Source organism: Phacochoerus africanus, chromosome 3 (assembly GCF_016906955.1).
Source record: "Phacochoerus africanus isolate WHEZ1 chromosome 3, ROS_Pafr_v1, whole genome shotgun sequence".
Lineage (NCBI taxonomy): Eukaryota > Metazoa > Chordata > Mammalia > Artiodactyla > Suidae > Phacochoerus > Phacochoerus africanus.
The window spans coordinates 81220096-81235851 of record NC_062546.1 but is presented as its reverse complement, the minus strand read 5'-3'; the positions used below and the strand labels follow the sequence as shown (position 1 = coordinate 81235851).

At 36.4% G+C, this 15756-nt stretch overlaps 1 protein-coding gene across 2 annotated transcripts in view; it reads left to right on the top strand.

Annotated features, from left to right (window-relative positions):
- RAB3GAP1 (RAB3 GTPase activating protein catalytic subunit 1) overlaps positions 1-15756 on the top strand; it is a 132082-nt gene that overhangs the window by 108512 nt on the left and 7814 nt on the right. For both annotated transcript variants that reach the window (XM_047772059.1, XM_047772057.1), the window contains exons 18-22: positions 3110-3247; positions 7386-7613; positions 15187-15283; positions 15378-15481; positions 15605-15720. In XM_047772059.1, coding sequence (XP_047628015.1) covers positions 3110-3247; positions 7386-7613; positions 15187-15283; positions 15378-15481; positions 15605-15720 — 683 coding nt within the window. The remainder of the gene's footprint in view (positions 1-3109; positions 3248-7385; positions 7614-15186; positions 15284-15377; positions 15482-15604; positions 15721-15756) is intronic.

Sequence of the window (15756 nt, the reverse complement as noted above, 5' to 3'; positions counted from 1 at the left end):
CTAAGTTAAGTCAGTAGCAGTTTGTACTACTCTGGTTGTTGAAGGTTAAATTACATATTTAAATTACATATTTGGATGTAAGTGTTCCGCAAAGGTTAATTTTTTATGTTCTTTTTCTTTGCAAGTTTCAATAATTTTTTTTCTTTCCTTTTTTGGGGGCCACCCTGCAGCATATGGAGTTCCTAGCCAGGGTCAGATTCTAGCCACAGCAGTGACCTACGCTGCAAGTGCAGCAAAGCAGATCCTCAACCCCCTGTGCCGGGCTGCAGATTGAACCTGTGTCCTGGTGCTCCAGAGACACCACTGATGCCGTTGTGCCACATTGGAAACTTCATTTCTTCTTATTTTTAATGAACTCATTGCATATATGTTGTCTTGGTTTGATCAGGTTAATAAAGAGTCAAAGAAAGTTGTCCTGTAAGCTCAAGCTTTATTTTTCTTCGAAATGTTGTGTTCCCTTCATTTATTTCAGATGCTTTAGTTTACATATTCAGCTTTGTAATTTAAATCTGAAATAATATAAATTTAAATTATTTTTCTCTCAGCATATGTTTTATGTATGTAGAAATTTTTATCTTTAGATAAATCAGGGCAAGTTTTTAGTCTGTTTTACTTTCTTTAAAGTTAATCTTCTTTAAATTATAACTGTTTTGTATGTACTTATTGAAAATGTTTGGAATTCAAAATGATCGCAGTTGAAATCATTATGATTTCAAAATTTAGAAGTTAGCTTAAAATGTGCCATTAATCAGTTGGTACTTCAACAAAAAAAAGTAATAAGGCTTATATAGGTCTTGCCTCACAAGAATTTAAAACACACTCCCTTATTCCTTCAGTGTAGCCTTAGGTCAACCTACAGTTTATGCCTAGGAAAAGTTTAAAATTTTTACCCAGTATTTTAGAGCCAGGGCTAGAAGAAAAATTTGGGAGAATCTGTTAGAGCAAGAACTCTTAGATAGTGGATTAGAGGCAAACTAATAAATAGTTCTCACAGTTAGCATCAGATGGCTGTTCTAGATTCTCTTCACATTGCCCTAGAGAGTTTTGCTACTTTGAGGGTACTGAACAAAGCACTTCATCTCTGCACTCAGTTTTACCACATGTAAAATCCCCTGATCGCTTCTCAGTGATGAGATCATTTGTATGAGAAAGCTTTGGTCATACTCAGAAGTAGTCCTCATGCTACTTGCTGCTAATATTCTTCTCGATTGTGTTCTTCATTTATGGTTGGCCTGAGTTCCCAAAAGCCTTTCACAAGCCCCTCCCTTTTCTCAGGAGGAGGCTAAAGGACAATGAAAGTGGTTCCTACTTAATGGAAATAATGGGGGCCTCTGTTCTTTAGTATATTGCTTCATTGGAAATTAATATAATTTTTTTAATTTGAATGAGGTATTTTGATATCATAGGGAAAGTCGAGTATAATACAGCCTAAGTATTTTGTCTCTAATTGCAGGGATCTATTCTTTATAACAGTGAGTCACAGAAAGCTTGAGTAAATTACCCAAGGTCATAGAGCTGGGATTCAAATACAGGCATGTTGTCTCTAGATTGTAAACTATTAATTCCTTACCAATTATTATTCAACCCTAAGTATCAGTGTGAAACTTTAAAAGTAATGCCTGTTCATTGTAGAGAAAACAAAAGAAAACAAATCATAATTCTATAATCCAGGGCTAATCACTGTTAGAGTAGTTCTCTCCCATTTTTTCCTTCTGTTGTATATTGAGATTCTTTCCAATTTTCACACTATTATAAATAACGCCGCAGTGATATTTCTAGAAGGGGAATTATTGGGTCAATGGGAATGATCGTAAATGCTTGCCATGTATCAATTGCCAGATTGTTGTCTGGGAAGATTTATATTATCTTCAGCAGTGTTTGAAAGTGCTCCTTCAGGTTTGTTTCAAAAATGAGGATGAAAAAGGAAAAAAGTTTAGTTTGTTGCTATGTTTTGAATGCCATACCTTTATCCTGGCTCTGCTTTATTCCTCACAGATACCTGTGAAAATCATTTACCGATGTGACAGTGGCTTTTACCTGGGGAGTGTGTTTTGTGCCCACTCTCCACCTCCCACCCCAAATCAATGTCTGGAAACAGTTTTGATCTTCATGAGGCAGAGTAGTGGTACTACTGCAGGAGGCAGAGGCCAGAGAGGCCTGCTAAACATCATACAACATATAGAACAGGTCCCATGACAGAGAATTATCCAGTCGGAGGCTAAGAAAACTTGCATTATAGTAAGCTCCTGAAATCTAGAAAGAATCTATTTATTGACAAGACACTTACTCCTGCTAGGTCTTATGCTGTTACCAAGGAATAGAAGAGTTCGTGTTTTTCTGGTTTTAACAACAAAGCAGGGAAGATTTGTTTGGTTAGTCTCTGGATTGTAGAGTTCTTCATATTTCAAATACAAAGTCTCATGGAGTCAATTCTCAGAGAACTTCCCTAAGTCCCTTTAACAGGTTGAAAATGTTTTCTGTTAACTCTCTTAATGACTCTACAGTCGTGTCTTCCTTTAGGTTTACCATAGCTGCTGTTTTATTTGGGATTATCATTAAAATATATAATGTTTCTGATTCCCAAAACAATACCCAGCTTCTTGTGGGAATTAGTAATTTGAATTGGAACCTAAACTCAAAGCATCTCCTCCAACATAGGATAACAGTTATTATAATTATTTGGGGGCTTTTAGTTGGGGTTCAGTTCATCTGCTTTCATTTTTATTTATATATATGTATATCAATTTTCTTCTCTTAGAGTAGTTCCAATAAAACCCATTGTAACTATAATGATATTCATAAAAATGTCTTAGGATATCATTTCTTTACATTAATAGTCAGGAAAATGTTCAGTGCATCCAGATTCCTCTCAGCTCTCATCAGTAAGAAACATGATAATCTTATCTGTTGGAGGGAGGTTGCTGAAAGTCATAGTTATTCTTATTGTTACCTTTTCGTGTAGGTTCCAAAAAACTTGTGAATTTTCTGAATTCTTTTAAACACTTATCTTGTGACTACTAGAGCTGAAATGTTGCCTTTAGTCTATTTTTATAGTTCTGCTTTGTCTAAAAAAAGCTCTTCATGAGTTTTGTCATTTTCTGCTTCACAGGAACCAGCACCTATGACAGAAGATTTGCTAGAAGAGCAGTCGGAGGTTCTGGCTAAATTAGGTACATCGGCAGAAGGGGCTCACCTCCGAGCACGCATGCAGAGTGCCTGTCTGCTCTCAGATATGGAGTCTTTTAAGGTGGGTCACACTCTCAGAGCTCAGGAGTCTATTTTGAGCTATTCTGAGATAAAACTGTGAAAGTCACTTTATAAAGCGGTGTAAAGGCCTGGATGTCTTTTTTATTAAATGTTTCGATTTCATTAGCACTTACAACACCCTGCCTCTGCCCCTAAAGGTCATAGTCAAACTTACTTCTTAAGTTTAAAAAAGGAAAGTCAAGAATCTTTGAATAATAGTTGAAAGTTAAGAGTTGAATCATTTCTATATGTTTATTGGTATATTTTCTTCCTTTGTGTGTGTACAGTCAACTTAATGCAGGGCTTTTAGGAAACTCTTAGGATTTAACCTAGGCTGCTTCATTGAACAAACCTTTGGTTGTCTATGTTGTGCCTGGCACTTTGATGATTAAGAAGTATAGTGTTGGAGTTCTCATTGTGGTGCAGCAGAAACAAATCCGACCAGCAGCCATGAGGTTGCAGGTTCAATCCCTGGCCTCACTCAGTGGGTTGAGGATCTGGTGTTGCCGTGAGCTGTGGTGTACTTTGCAGACGTGGCTTGGACCTGGCATTGCTGTGGCTCTGGTGTAGGCCGGCAGCAACAGCTCTGATTAGACCCCCCTAGCCTGGGAACCTCCATATGCCACTGCTGCAGCCCTAAAAGGACAAAAGACAAGAAAAAAAAAAAAAAAGAAAGAAATACAGTGTTTATCCTCACTTAACAGCCGATTGAGGTTGTGGGAGGGGAATATGTAAATAATTATTATGTGATGCATTCTCTTATGGAAGCAAGGTCAAAAAGGTGACTGACTCTACTGAGTAGGGTCATGGAGAGTTTCTCACAAGAGTCACAGTTTAGGCTGAGTAGGCATTTGATACCTGGAGAAGAATATTTTAGGCTTGGATATAGGCCTGTATGTAGAACACAAAGTGTTCAGAAAATGGTGGCATTTGGCTTATTAGTAAAAACACAGGGATGAAGAATTTTTTTTTTTAATTACCTATTCTTTTTTTTTGTCTTTTTTTGCTATTTCTTGGGCCGCTCCCACGGCATATGGAGGTTCCCAGGCTAGGGGTCCAATCGGAACTGTAGCCACCGGCCTACACCAGAGCCACAGCAACACAGGATCCCAGCCGCATCTGCAACCTACACCACAGCTCACGGCAACGCTGGATCGTTAACCCACTGAGCAAGGGCAGGGACCGAACCCGCAACCTCATGGTTCCTAGTCGGATTCGTTAACCACTGCGCCACTACGGGAACTCCTGAATTGCCTATTCTTGAAAGCAAAGGCAAGTCCATCTACAGTAAAAAGGAAAATGGGTAGCTTATTGGCCCACGGGGCTTCCGTCTCCTACTACTCATACTCTGACCTGTCCCCAATGCCCAGACTTGCCTCCTTAACCTGCTGCTTCCTGTGATAGCCTCCATCTCTCCATTCCATAGCCCCTACTCAGTCCTGCTTTCGTGCTATGTAGGCCAACCTGAGTTTGATATTTCAACGTAAACACCCCATGAAAACCTGTGCCACTTTCATCTTCCTTGCTAGCAGAGTTAAGTGACAATAAAAGGGAGCTTTTTATTCCCTACTGGTGTTCCCCCATCTTTCCTAAAAGAAGAAACCTTTAGTACATCTCTTAAGAGCTGCATGTTTTCCTTAGAGATGAGAAAGATACAGAAATTTTTTGAGTTCTATTCTGCTGTGAGACAAGAAAGTGAAATGTGTTGTTTTAAAACAGATATTTGGTACAGTGGATAAAGAGAAGCCAGTCGGCTCTCAGGGCATGTGTTAAATCAAAAAGGTAGAGAAAGGACTTGGCTTAGGGTGTGTGTGCACAGTAGGAGGTACTGGCCAATACAGTAGCTGTTTTTTTACTTGACCTCTGGCCGCCTTCATATTCATCTGTCTCTGTCCTGCTACACTGTCCTTTTAGAGGGCATATACAGGAGGAAATTCCAAATTGGAAGTGTAAAAGCTTTACTCCATAGAAACATATCTGCCCCTCATGGTAAGGTGCTATATAATTCCTTTAACACTGCTTCAGAACTGTGGTTCATTAGATGTCTTTGAACTAACCTGAGTAATGAACAGATGTCTTTCAGTAACATTGTTTTAGCCATAAAATAAATTGTATTTCAAATAACCAATTTATATATCTGCCCCTATGTGGGAATCAGATAATATATTTAAGGAAATATGAAGTCACTCTAAAATAGGTATAGTTGCCTTTCCCTTTTTGTGTAGGGGATGACTTGGTATTTGCTGTACATGGGAGAGCCCCCAGAGCTATGGATAAATGCTGGTATATTCCTAAGGTACCTACCCTTCACAATTCCAGGAGGACAGGCCCTGTTCTCCCACATGCTCTTGGAGTACATACCTGGAAGGGTAGAAAGAAGATAAACCATAGCTGAAGTGACCCTTGAGCCTCTCCTGGTAGCACTTTGATCTGCCTGGTATAGTAAGGACAACCAGAAGGAAGAATTCTGGTATGATATGTCCTTCTTTAACACATTCTGTAGTGCAGGAGCTCAATACTGTTTTCTTTTTCAGGTTCACTCTCTTCACTCAAGGCCTACCTCTGTAGTTTCCTGAGATATTTTCATCTGTATGTGGTGTTGCCTGGTTAATATCCAAGCTTTTTATATGAATCCCAGGTCATGCAGCGATCTTGATCCACTGCATTTCATAACAGTTTTTTTGTTGCCATGATGACATAGCCCTTAGAAGTTTGTGTTATTGACTGTCAGTTAAGGACTCCCCTCTGATTCCTTATCCTTTTGGGGATTTCCTAAATTGGTGGGACCAGTTATGCTGGTAGTGAGTGCAGTAAGGAGAAATTGGCAGTTTTGCTTTTCAAATTTAAGACTAACCATTCTTGTTGTGTTGGTTTTAATTTTGGCCTGAGGTTAATTTAATTTAAAAAGAAAGAAAATGAACTTCTGCTTAGTACTTTTTAGTAGTGCTTACATCACTTATTATTTCAGGCAATTAAATACTGTACTCATAGCAGAAAGAATATGTTATAGAAAATTATAACCAAAAAGGTATGTGTTTACACATTTCCTTTGAGTATTAAGGGGATGATATATATGCCCATCCTTAGTAGTGTATTGATAAATTACTGGGCACTTGCGAAAAGACCTCCATGCCTTACCACTAAAACTGTGAAGCCTCCCTTTTTTCTCAGGCATGAATGTAGAGGCATGAATCCTTACTTAAAGGATTTTGGCATGCATCATTGTTAATTCTATAGAATTATCCACTAAATAAAACTTTAATTAGTTTGGTTTCAGAAGCCTGAAAAGCAATAATTTGAATTCCAATTCCTTAATAGCACAAAAGCAATTTATGCGATGGTAATTTATTATTCAAAGCATAAGAATTTGATGGCTGAATAGAACATTTTTGAGATTAGTTGGTATTTATTGCAGTACCAGTATTGATTTATTGAGGGGAAGAAAGAGCAGAACTTTTCCATTATTGCGTTTTTATTCAGATCATGTTGTGTATTATTTAATTTACTTGACTTGAGCCTATTTGATACTTTTCAGAGTATTGAGTAGTTATTATACTATAATTTTAAACTAACTTATATAACTTGTAGTCTTAGAGAATTATTTTCACTTTATATCAAAATTTTATTTCCAAATTCATCAAATGAAAACATCTTCTTTTTCTATAAAATGGAGACAGCAGGGAGTTCCCATAGTGGCTCAGCAGTAACAAGCCCGACTAGCATCCATGACGATGAGGTTTGGATCCCTCACCTTGCTCAGTGGGTTAGAGAGCCAGTGTTGCCCTGAGCTGAGGTGTAGGTCACAGATGTGGCTCGGGTACTGTGTTGCTGTGGCTGTGGCATAGGCCAGAAGCTGTAGCTCTGATTCGACCCCTAGCCTGGGAACTTACATAAGCCACAAATGCACCAATAAAAAGACTCCCCCCCCAAAAAAAAATGGAGATAGCAAAAATAAAATAATTTTGGTGCTTTAATATCTGACCTATTTTAAAGCTGACACCCAAACTGAAGTCACAGTACTAGATTTTGTAAAGATCATTTTTATGAAAGTGAAAGTATAATTTTGAAAGCAAGTTTATCAGTAACTTGATTTTTATTTGATTCTGTTGATTTTTTTTTCTTTCTTTTGGCTATTTTAGGCCGCTAATCCAGGTTGTTTTCTGGAAGATTTTGTGAGGTGGTACTCACCTCGTGATTATATTGAAGAGGAAGTGATTGATGAAAAGGGCAATATGGTTCTGAAAGGAGAACTAAGTGCCCGAATGAAGATTCCAAGTAATATGTGGGTAGAAGCCTGGGAAACAGCTAAGCCCATTCCTGCTAGAAGGCAGAGGAGACTCTTTGATGATACACGGGAAGCAGAAAAGGTAACTGAGTTTGGGTGTCTAATACTAGACTGCTAATTATTGTTCCAGCATTTTAAAAACTCACTATGATGAATGTAAGAGCTTTGAACATACTTGAGAAGGAGAGCATTGAAACGTAATGAACGTTTTATCTATCTAATATTTACATTCAAGATTTTAGAACTGGTTACAAATAGGCCAGAGAATTAACCATGCATATTTTATGTAGCATGCTTATCTTTAGACCATCTCACAGCATATGTCAAAAGCTTAATGATCATGTTCTTTGACTTCACACTTCCACTACCAAAAAAATGTTATCAAGGAAATAATGAGAGGTACATAAAAATCAATGTGCAAGAATGATGTTCAACAAAGCTTTTTAGTGAAAAAATATATACACCCAGAGTTTCCAAAAATGACACTTTTGTTCAATAAAGTATGGTTTAATCATTTAGTAGACTACTTTGCAGTTACTAAAAAACATTTGGAGTTGTGGAGAATAGTGGCAGCCACCTGATAGCAAGTTGCCATGCATACCCTCCCACCTATCCACCTCCCCCCAAACCCCATGAAATTAATAAGTAAATAAACCCATGGCTTCAGCATTACTATAAGTTAAAGATTACAGTGATCTTTGAGTTAACTAAGTAGAGAAATAAGCCAAATTCCAGTGGAGTTCCCATTGTTGTAAGCTTGTGGATATAGAGAGTGAGGACAGGGAGTCTTAGGAAGAAGAGCTGAGGGAAGACCTGGGAGGAACACAGTCACTCAGAAAGATTGCTCCTAACGCTGAGTGCCAAAAAACTCAGCATAGGTAGAACCTGAGCGTTAATGGCACAGGCCACCAGGAAGTGGCTTGAAAGTAAGCAGGACTAGAAATGGGCACTAAGAGAGAGACTGCCTTAGGAAGAACCAGATATAGAAATAGGAATGATATCCCCCTTAAAGCAGTGATAGGAAAGAAGGAAATAAGGAGAAAATTAAAGATCCTATAGAAATGAAAGAGAAATAAGGCATATTAACCTCCTTCATCTCTTGTCATCTATTAAAGAAATGTGCAGAAGAGAGCCCTTTCAAACTGTGACATGACCAATTATAGTACAGAGCAAACTACTATAAAGAAACAAATTGGAAATTAGATCATTTCAGCTAATAAAAACATTTCCCAGAAAACTGACAGGTCAGAAGAAAATTATTAGTCCAAACTGAATCAGGTATTCTCAAATAAGCATGGGAGATATCAGAAATACTGAAAACAAGAGCACAAATGAACCCAAAAAACCCCACAAAGAAATGAAACTACTGCTGATTAAACTCAGGATACAAGTAGAAGAAAAAGACAACCCTATCAAAAAAAAAAAAGACTTATGGGAGAATAGGTTTATATTTAAATTTAATAAAAGGCATTGAGGAAAGAAAAGCAGCAAAACAGCCAAGAGAAAAAAATTGGGATTAAAGGAGTGAAAGCGATTGGAGAGAAAGTAGTAGAAATGAAAGATAGAAAAGTAGAAATAATATTCATTTTATCAGAGTCCTTGAAAAAGAAAAATCAAAACACTAAAACTTAAAACTGCAATATAAGAAAACTTTCTGGAAATAAAACCTGAATTTACATATTGAGAGGGCTGAGTATAGCGGAAAATTGACTAGGTGTAGTGAATGCCAAACTATGTATTATAATACTACTAGATCTTAATTTTTTTTTTTAATTCTTAGACTCTGTAGGCAAAAAACATGAAAATAATTTACAAGGGAAAAAATTAGAGAGTTGTCAGATTTCTCAAAGCACAGTAGTGTGGAGCAGTGTTTTCAAGAAATGTAAGAAAAGAAATACAAACTATAAAGATTTTATATTCCACCAAGATGGGCAAGTAGTCAAGGCTATAAAAACTTTTCTCTGAGAGTTTTTGTACATACAGCTGTATACGTGAGCCCTCCCTGAGGACTCTATTAAGACTGCCTTGTCCATTGGAACTCTGTGCAGTGTTCAGAATGTTCCACAGCTAATGCTGTCCAAAATAGTAGCCCATGGCCACATGTAGCTTTAATAAGCACTTGAAATGTGGCTAGTATAACATAGGAACTGGATTTTTAGGCTGCATATGGCTGGTGGCTACTTTATTGAACAGCATACAATAGGAGGATGAACTTAGCCAACCAAAAGATGACTATGGTAAGACTTCATTTAATTTTCTGGCTAAGACTAATACTAGATGGGGACATGGGTAGAAAAAGAATATGTAAAAATTGTATATTATGATAAAGTAGAAAGAATGTAACTAAAAAAGTTGGAATGGAAAAAGCAAAGGAGGAAAGTGAAATGAAATCATTGACTGTTACACAGATAATAGGTGGTACTCAGAGAATACCTTTAAAATTACTAGACCAGTTCATAAAATAGTTAATGATATAAGAGAATCAAGGGCAGCATAAGAGTTAGTAGTGCAAGGATATCTACTAGAATAAAAATGCAAACCTTCCTAAGTACAACGGAAGAATTTTTCAGAAGCAAAGAACACACACCAAATAGAGAAGCGTACATAATAAAGGTCATATCATATACAGAGTAATTACAATACAGACATATAAAACCCAACTGTCTGCTCTAAATAAGGGATTCTATGATTCAGAAAGGCTACAGAATAAACAATGGACAAAGACGTACCAGGTAAATGAAAACATTAAGAAAGCAGGGCTTGTGATCCTGATGCCAAAGTAAAATTAAAGTAGAAAAATATTAAATGTGATTAATAAGGATGCTTTATAGTCTAAAAAATGATATTTCACAATGAAGATATATAGCTGTTAATGTTTAGGCAGTAGGTAACACAGTAATCATTTATATAAAATAGAAAACACAGGAGATGCAAGGAGAAATAGGTCAAAACACTAATAATAGGGAACTTTTAACACACTCTCAATACAAGACAGTCAAGTAGACAAAATTAAGAAAAGATCTAAAGAAGATAATCAATAAGGTCAATCTTATAGATATATCTCAAGCACCGTACCTTGATAATAGAAACTGTACCTTCTTTTCACATGGAACATTCACAAAAATCGATAGTATATTAAGGGCACGAAGAAAACACCAGTGTGTTTCATAATGGAAATAAAACCAATGCTCTGATCTCTGCATAGTAATTAAAAATGAAAGAAACAAACCCTAGGCCTTCCACCTGCAAATTTAAACAGTACTTGGGTAAAAGGGGAAATACAAAGAGAAACTATAAAATTCCTGAAAAATGATGGTGAAAATATTACATATCAGAGCTTTAGGATATGTTTTAGAAATGATCAAAGGAAAATCCATAGCCCTAAATACCTACATCAAGAAAAAACAAAAGAATGAAGTTAATGGGGTTAATAAATTCCTAATTCAAAAACCTAGAAAAAGAACAACAAAATCGGAAGAAAATAAAAAATAGTAATGAAGATAAAAGCAGGGAATAATGAGGAAAAAAATTGTAACTCATGAGTCCACATTGACAATATGTAGAAAAATTAACAAATGGGAGAGAAGGGAGGGCATTTCAGCACACAGATGAATGGTAAATATGGAGGATATGTTGGACTTGGAAACTCTTCATTTTACAACCATATTCATAGTAAAGATTGGTTCAGGCAAGAATCAATACATATTAGGTCTAGATGGAAATTTGGGTAGAGTGTCACACTTGGAGGATTTTAGAAGTGTCTATCTGTGGATTACTTTTGAATTGCAAGGAAATAACAATAACACAGTGGAGAAATGGAACAATACCTTGACTGGATAATCAAAATGAATATCAGCAATAACGGGCAGATTATCTGCATTGAGATACGATAATTGAAGGGTCCAGCATCACAAATGTACTGTTTGGTCTCAGAGTGCATAACCTCCATCTCTTCAAAAAGAGCTAAAAACAAAACAAAACAAAAAAAACAAACCTATGGCAGCTGGAACCAGCTGAAATATTTCCCAGTGGCGAACACTGGAATAATTTGAATGACAGTAAATAAAGTGGTATTGGATTATAGTCAAAATATAAAATAAATATCCTGGAATCTATAAGTGACATAAATAAATGATGGAATAAATTGGAGAGAAGAGCAGAAGAACTCTAAATCTACTCTGCCCTCGAGGTGAAGCGTAACTCCCAACTCCATAGGTGTGGACTTTACACAGGATCTTCCTCCCATAGTACGGTGTGCAGAGCGGGAAAAATGAGTTCACTGTAGAGCAGAAACCTGATGCACACTGCCTTAGCCAGGTGAGCAAGGTTGACAAGGGGGCAAGTCACATCTTGATAAATGATGAAAATGGTGCTTTATCTCTCTGGTCTTCCTCCCCAAAATATATAATCCTAGTTTAATTATCAGAAAAACATCAAATAAATCCTAATTGAGGGACTTTTTACAAATATCAGACTAGAATTCCTCAGAACTGTCAAGGCCAGTAAAAACAAAAAAGTCGAGAAACTAGTCACATCCAAGGGGAGTTTGGAAACATGGCTAAATGTAATGTGATATCCTGGATCAGATCCTGGAAGAGGAGAGGAACATTAGATTAAAAAAAACTTAGGAAACTGAGTACACAACTATTGACAATCTCATTATTCACAGTAGCCAAAGAGTAGAACCAGTCCAAGTGTCTATCAGTTGATGAATGGATACACAAAATGTAGTATATCCATACAGTGGAGTCTTATTCAGCCATAAAAATGAGTGAAGTTCTCATATATGTTACAACTCAGATGAGTCTTGAAAGCATTATGCTCAGTGAAAGAAGCCAGAAACAGAAAGCCATGATTACATGATTCCTCTTATATGACATCCAGAATAGACAAATCTATGGTAAAAAAAAAAAAAGCTAGCTTAGTAGCTGTCAAGGGATTGGGGGAGTGGGAGTGACTACTGTTGGGTACTGGATTTCTTTGTGGAGTAATGAAAATGTTCTGGACTTAGGTAGTGGTGATGGTTGCATAGTCTTGTACATAAGCTAAAAACCATTGAAATGTAATTTTTAAACTGGTCAATTTTATGGTATATAAATTATATCTCAGTTTTTTTAAACTGAAGAAATATGAATAAAGTATGGAATTTAGCCAAAAAACAGGAGAATGACTACACTCAAAATGTCAGTGTTGGAGTTCCCACTGTGGCGCAACTGGATTTACAGCATCTCTGGAGCACTGGGACATGGGTTCAAACCCTGGCCTGGCACAGTGGTTTAGGGATTCCACATTGCTGCAGCTGTGTAGATCAGAACTGTGGCTCAGATCTGATCCCTGGCCCAGGAACTCCCTATGCTGCAGGGCAGCCAAAAAAGAGGGGGGAAAAAAAAAGTCAGTGTTATAAAAGATAGGCTGGAAAACGTCTAGAGTCACTGAGACTAAAGAGATGTAATAACTAAGCCAGTGCATGGTCCTTAACTGGATCCTGTATCATGATGGTGGAAGGTTATAAAAGACATTACTTGGTCAATTGGCAAAGTTGTACTAAGAATAAAAAATGAGATTAAAAGTATTTGATCAGTGTTCGTTCACTTTACATTAGTTACATTCTTTATTTTAGGAAATACACACTTAGATATTTAGATATTTGAGGGTAAAGGGACATCATATATGGAACTTGATCTCAAATTATTGAGAAAAATGTGTGGGTATGTATATTATATGCACATATAGAGGAGGAGAGGTAGATAATGATGAAAGAAATGAAGTAAAAGGCCAGCAAATAAATCCACGCCAAGAGTATACAAGTATTTTGTATTCTTGCAAATTTGTTTTTCTGTAAGTTAAGGAAAACAAAATTTGGAATAGAGTTAACAAGGATATACAGCAGTGGGAACTCTTAATACTCTAGATAGGAATGTAAATCTGTTGAAACATTAAATATGATTAAAGTATTTAAAAAATAATAATTTGGTATTTTCTTGTACATATACTAATTCTATTTTTATATAGATACCCTGAAGAAATTCCTGTACATGTACACCAGCAATCATGAAATAATGTGACAGAGGCATTATTTTAATAGCCAAAAAAGGGGGAGGGGAGGGACACTTTTATAAAGCAGTGAAAATGAATAAACTACAGCATCTATGCATTTCAGAAACAATGCTAAATGAAAAACAAGTCACCAAGGTGCACAAGCAGAAACATTCTTTTTGTTTTTGTTTTTTTTTTAAGAGCCGCACCTGCAGCATAGGGAGGTTCCCAAGCTAGGGGTCCAGTCGGAGCTGTAGCTGCCAGCCTACACCACAGCCACAGCAACACCAGATCCGAGCCGCATCTGTGACCTACAGGACAGCTCATGGCATCGCTGGATCCTTAACCCAGTGAGCGAGGCCATGGATCGAACTGGCAACTTCCTGGTTCCTAGTTGGATTTGTTTCCGCTGTGCCACGACAGGAGCTCCTCAGAAACATTCTTCATATATAAATATTAAAACCAGACAAAACTAAGCAACACAATTTTTAAGGCTACTTACATAAGTGAAACAACTATGAAGATAAGCAAAAGAATGATTATTAGTTACCTGTGAGGGGCGAGTGGTGTGAAGGAGGGAGACTTGCTCAGGGAGGGATATGGGGGCCTTGGAAAGTACTGGTGATCTTCTGTTTTGTAAGCTGGTTGGTGTTTTCTTTTTTTATAAAATACTTTGGTATGTGTATTTTTTAAATGTATATTAATTTTAAAAACATTTCCAAACACACAAAACCTTCCAAGCCAAATAATAAAAATTATGTCATTAATTGAACAAAGCAAGTTATGAAATTGTATATATTGTGAGAAATTACACATGCATCTAAATCTTTGTGTTTAAATGTGCATAGAAATAAGTCTGGGAAGATAAACACAAAAATGTGTTGTTAGGAAGTAGGATTTCTAGAGAACTTTTGCATTATACTTTGTGTTTACTTTTGAGATCTGTGAGCATTTATCAGCAAGGCTTACACTATGAGATTTTATTTCTCTTGTCTTTATTGCTGTTGAATATGGAGCTTAAAGGTAGGGTCTCTGTGTTAACACATACTTCTCCGTGTGTTTTTTAAATCAGAGAAATAATAAAAGTTTCCATTTTGGAAAAAAACAATAATTCAAAACAACTAAAACCAAAAAAATTAGCAAGAAAGTCACTAGAAATGTTTAAAAATCTTAAGTGAGGAATAAAAGTTAAAAAACAGTATTTTACATGCTTAATATTAGTTCACTTAATATATGATGTGTATTCAGAACCTTAAACTCTGGAATGAAAATGTTCCATCACTAACAGTTGTTATCTCTGGATGGTATAATTTGCAGATGGTTTTAATTTTCTTTGTGTTTTCCTAATTTGGATTTATTACATATGGAAACAGGAAAAAAACACTAAGAGTGTTAACTACAATTAATGACTGAAGTTATTAGTTGTTTTCAGTAACATTATTCTGACCTTTGGAATTAGTAGCTGGAGTGAGTAGGAGTGGGTACTAAGAGAAGAAAGCTCTTTTCTACTCTTGTTACAGATACGGTAACTGTACAGTGGTACAGTTTTTACTTTGTAAATGGCTGCCTAATTGTTTGACAACTGCATTGATTATTTGTCTAATTTTGGTCTCCTTCAGGTGCTGCACTATCTGGCAGTACAGAAACCTGCAGACCTTGCTCGGCACCTGTTACCTTGTGTAATTCATGCAGCCGTACTCAAAGTAAAGGAAGAAGGTAAATGTCTTGATTAATCATTGGTTCATTTCCAAAATGAAAGTAAATTTTTGCCTAACTTATCTAATGATGGCTTTTATCTTTTTAAAAATAGAAAGTCTGGAAAATATTTCTTCAGTTAAGAAGATTATAAAGCAGATAATATCCCATTCCAGTAAAGTTTTGCACTTCTCTAATCCAGAAGACAAAAAATTAGAAGTAAGTCTGATTTTGCTAAGTGTTCTCCCCAGTTGGCAATAATTATTTTAAAGATATATTTTTAAAAGGCTTTTCTTTTTTTGCTATCTTCCAATGTATGCCTCTCCCCTTTTGCACTGTTAGGAAATCATCCATCAAATTACTAATGTAGAAGCTGTAATTGCTAGAGCCCGCTCACTGAAAGCCAAATTTGGAACTGAGAAATGTGAACAGGAGGAAGAGAAAGACGATCTTGAAAGGTAATTGCTATCTGACTAACTCATTTTTGTCTGCAG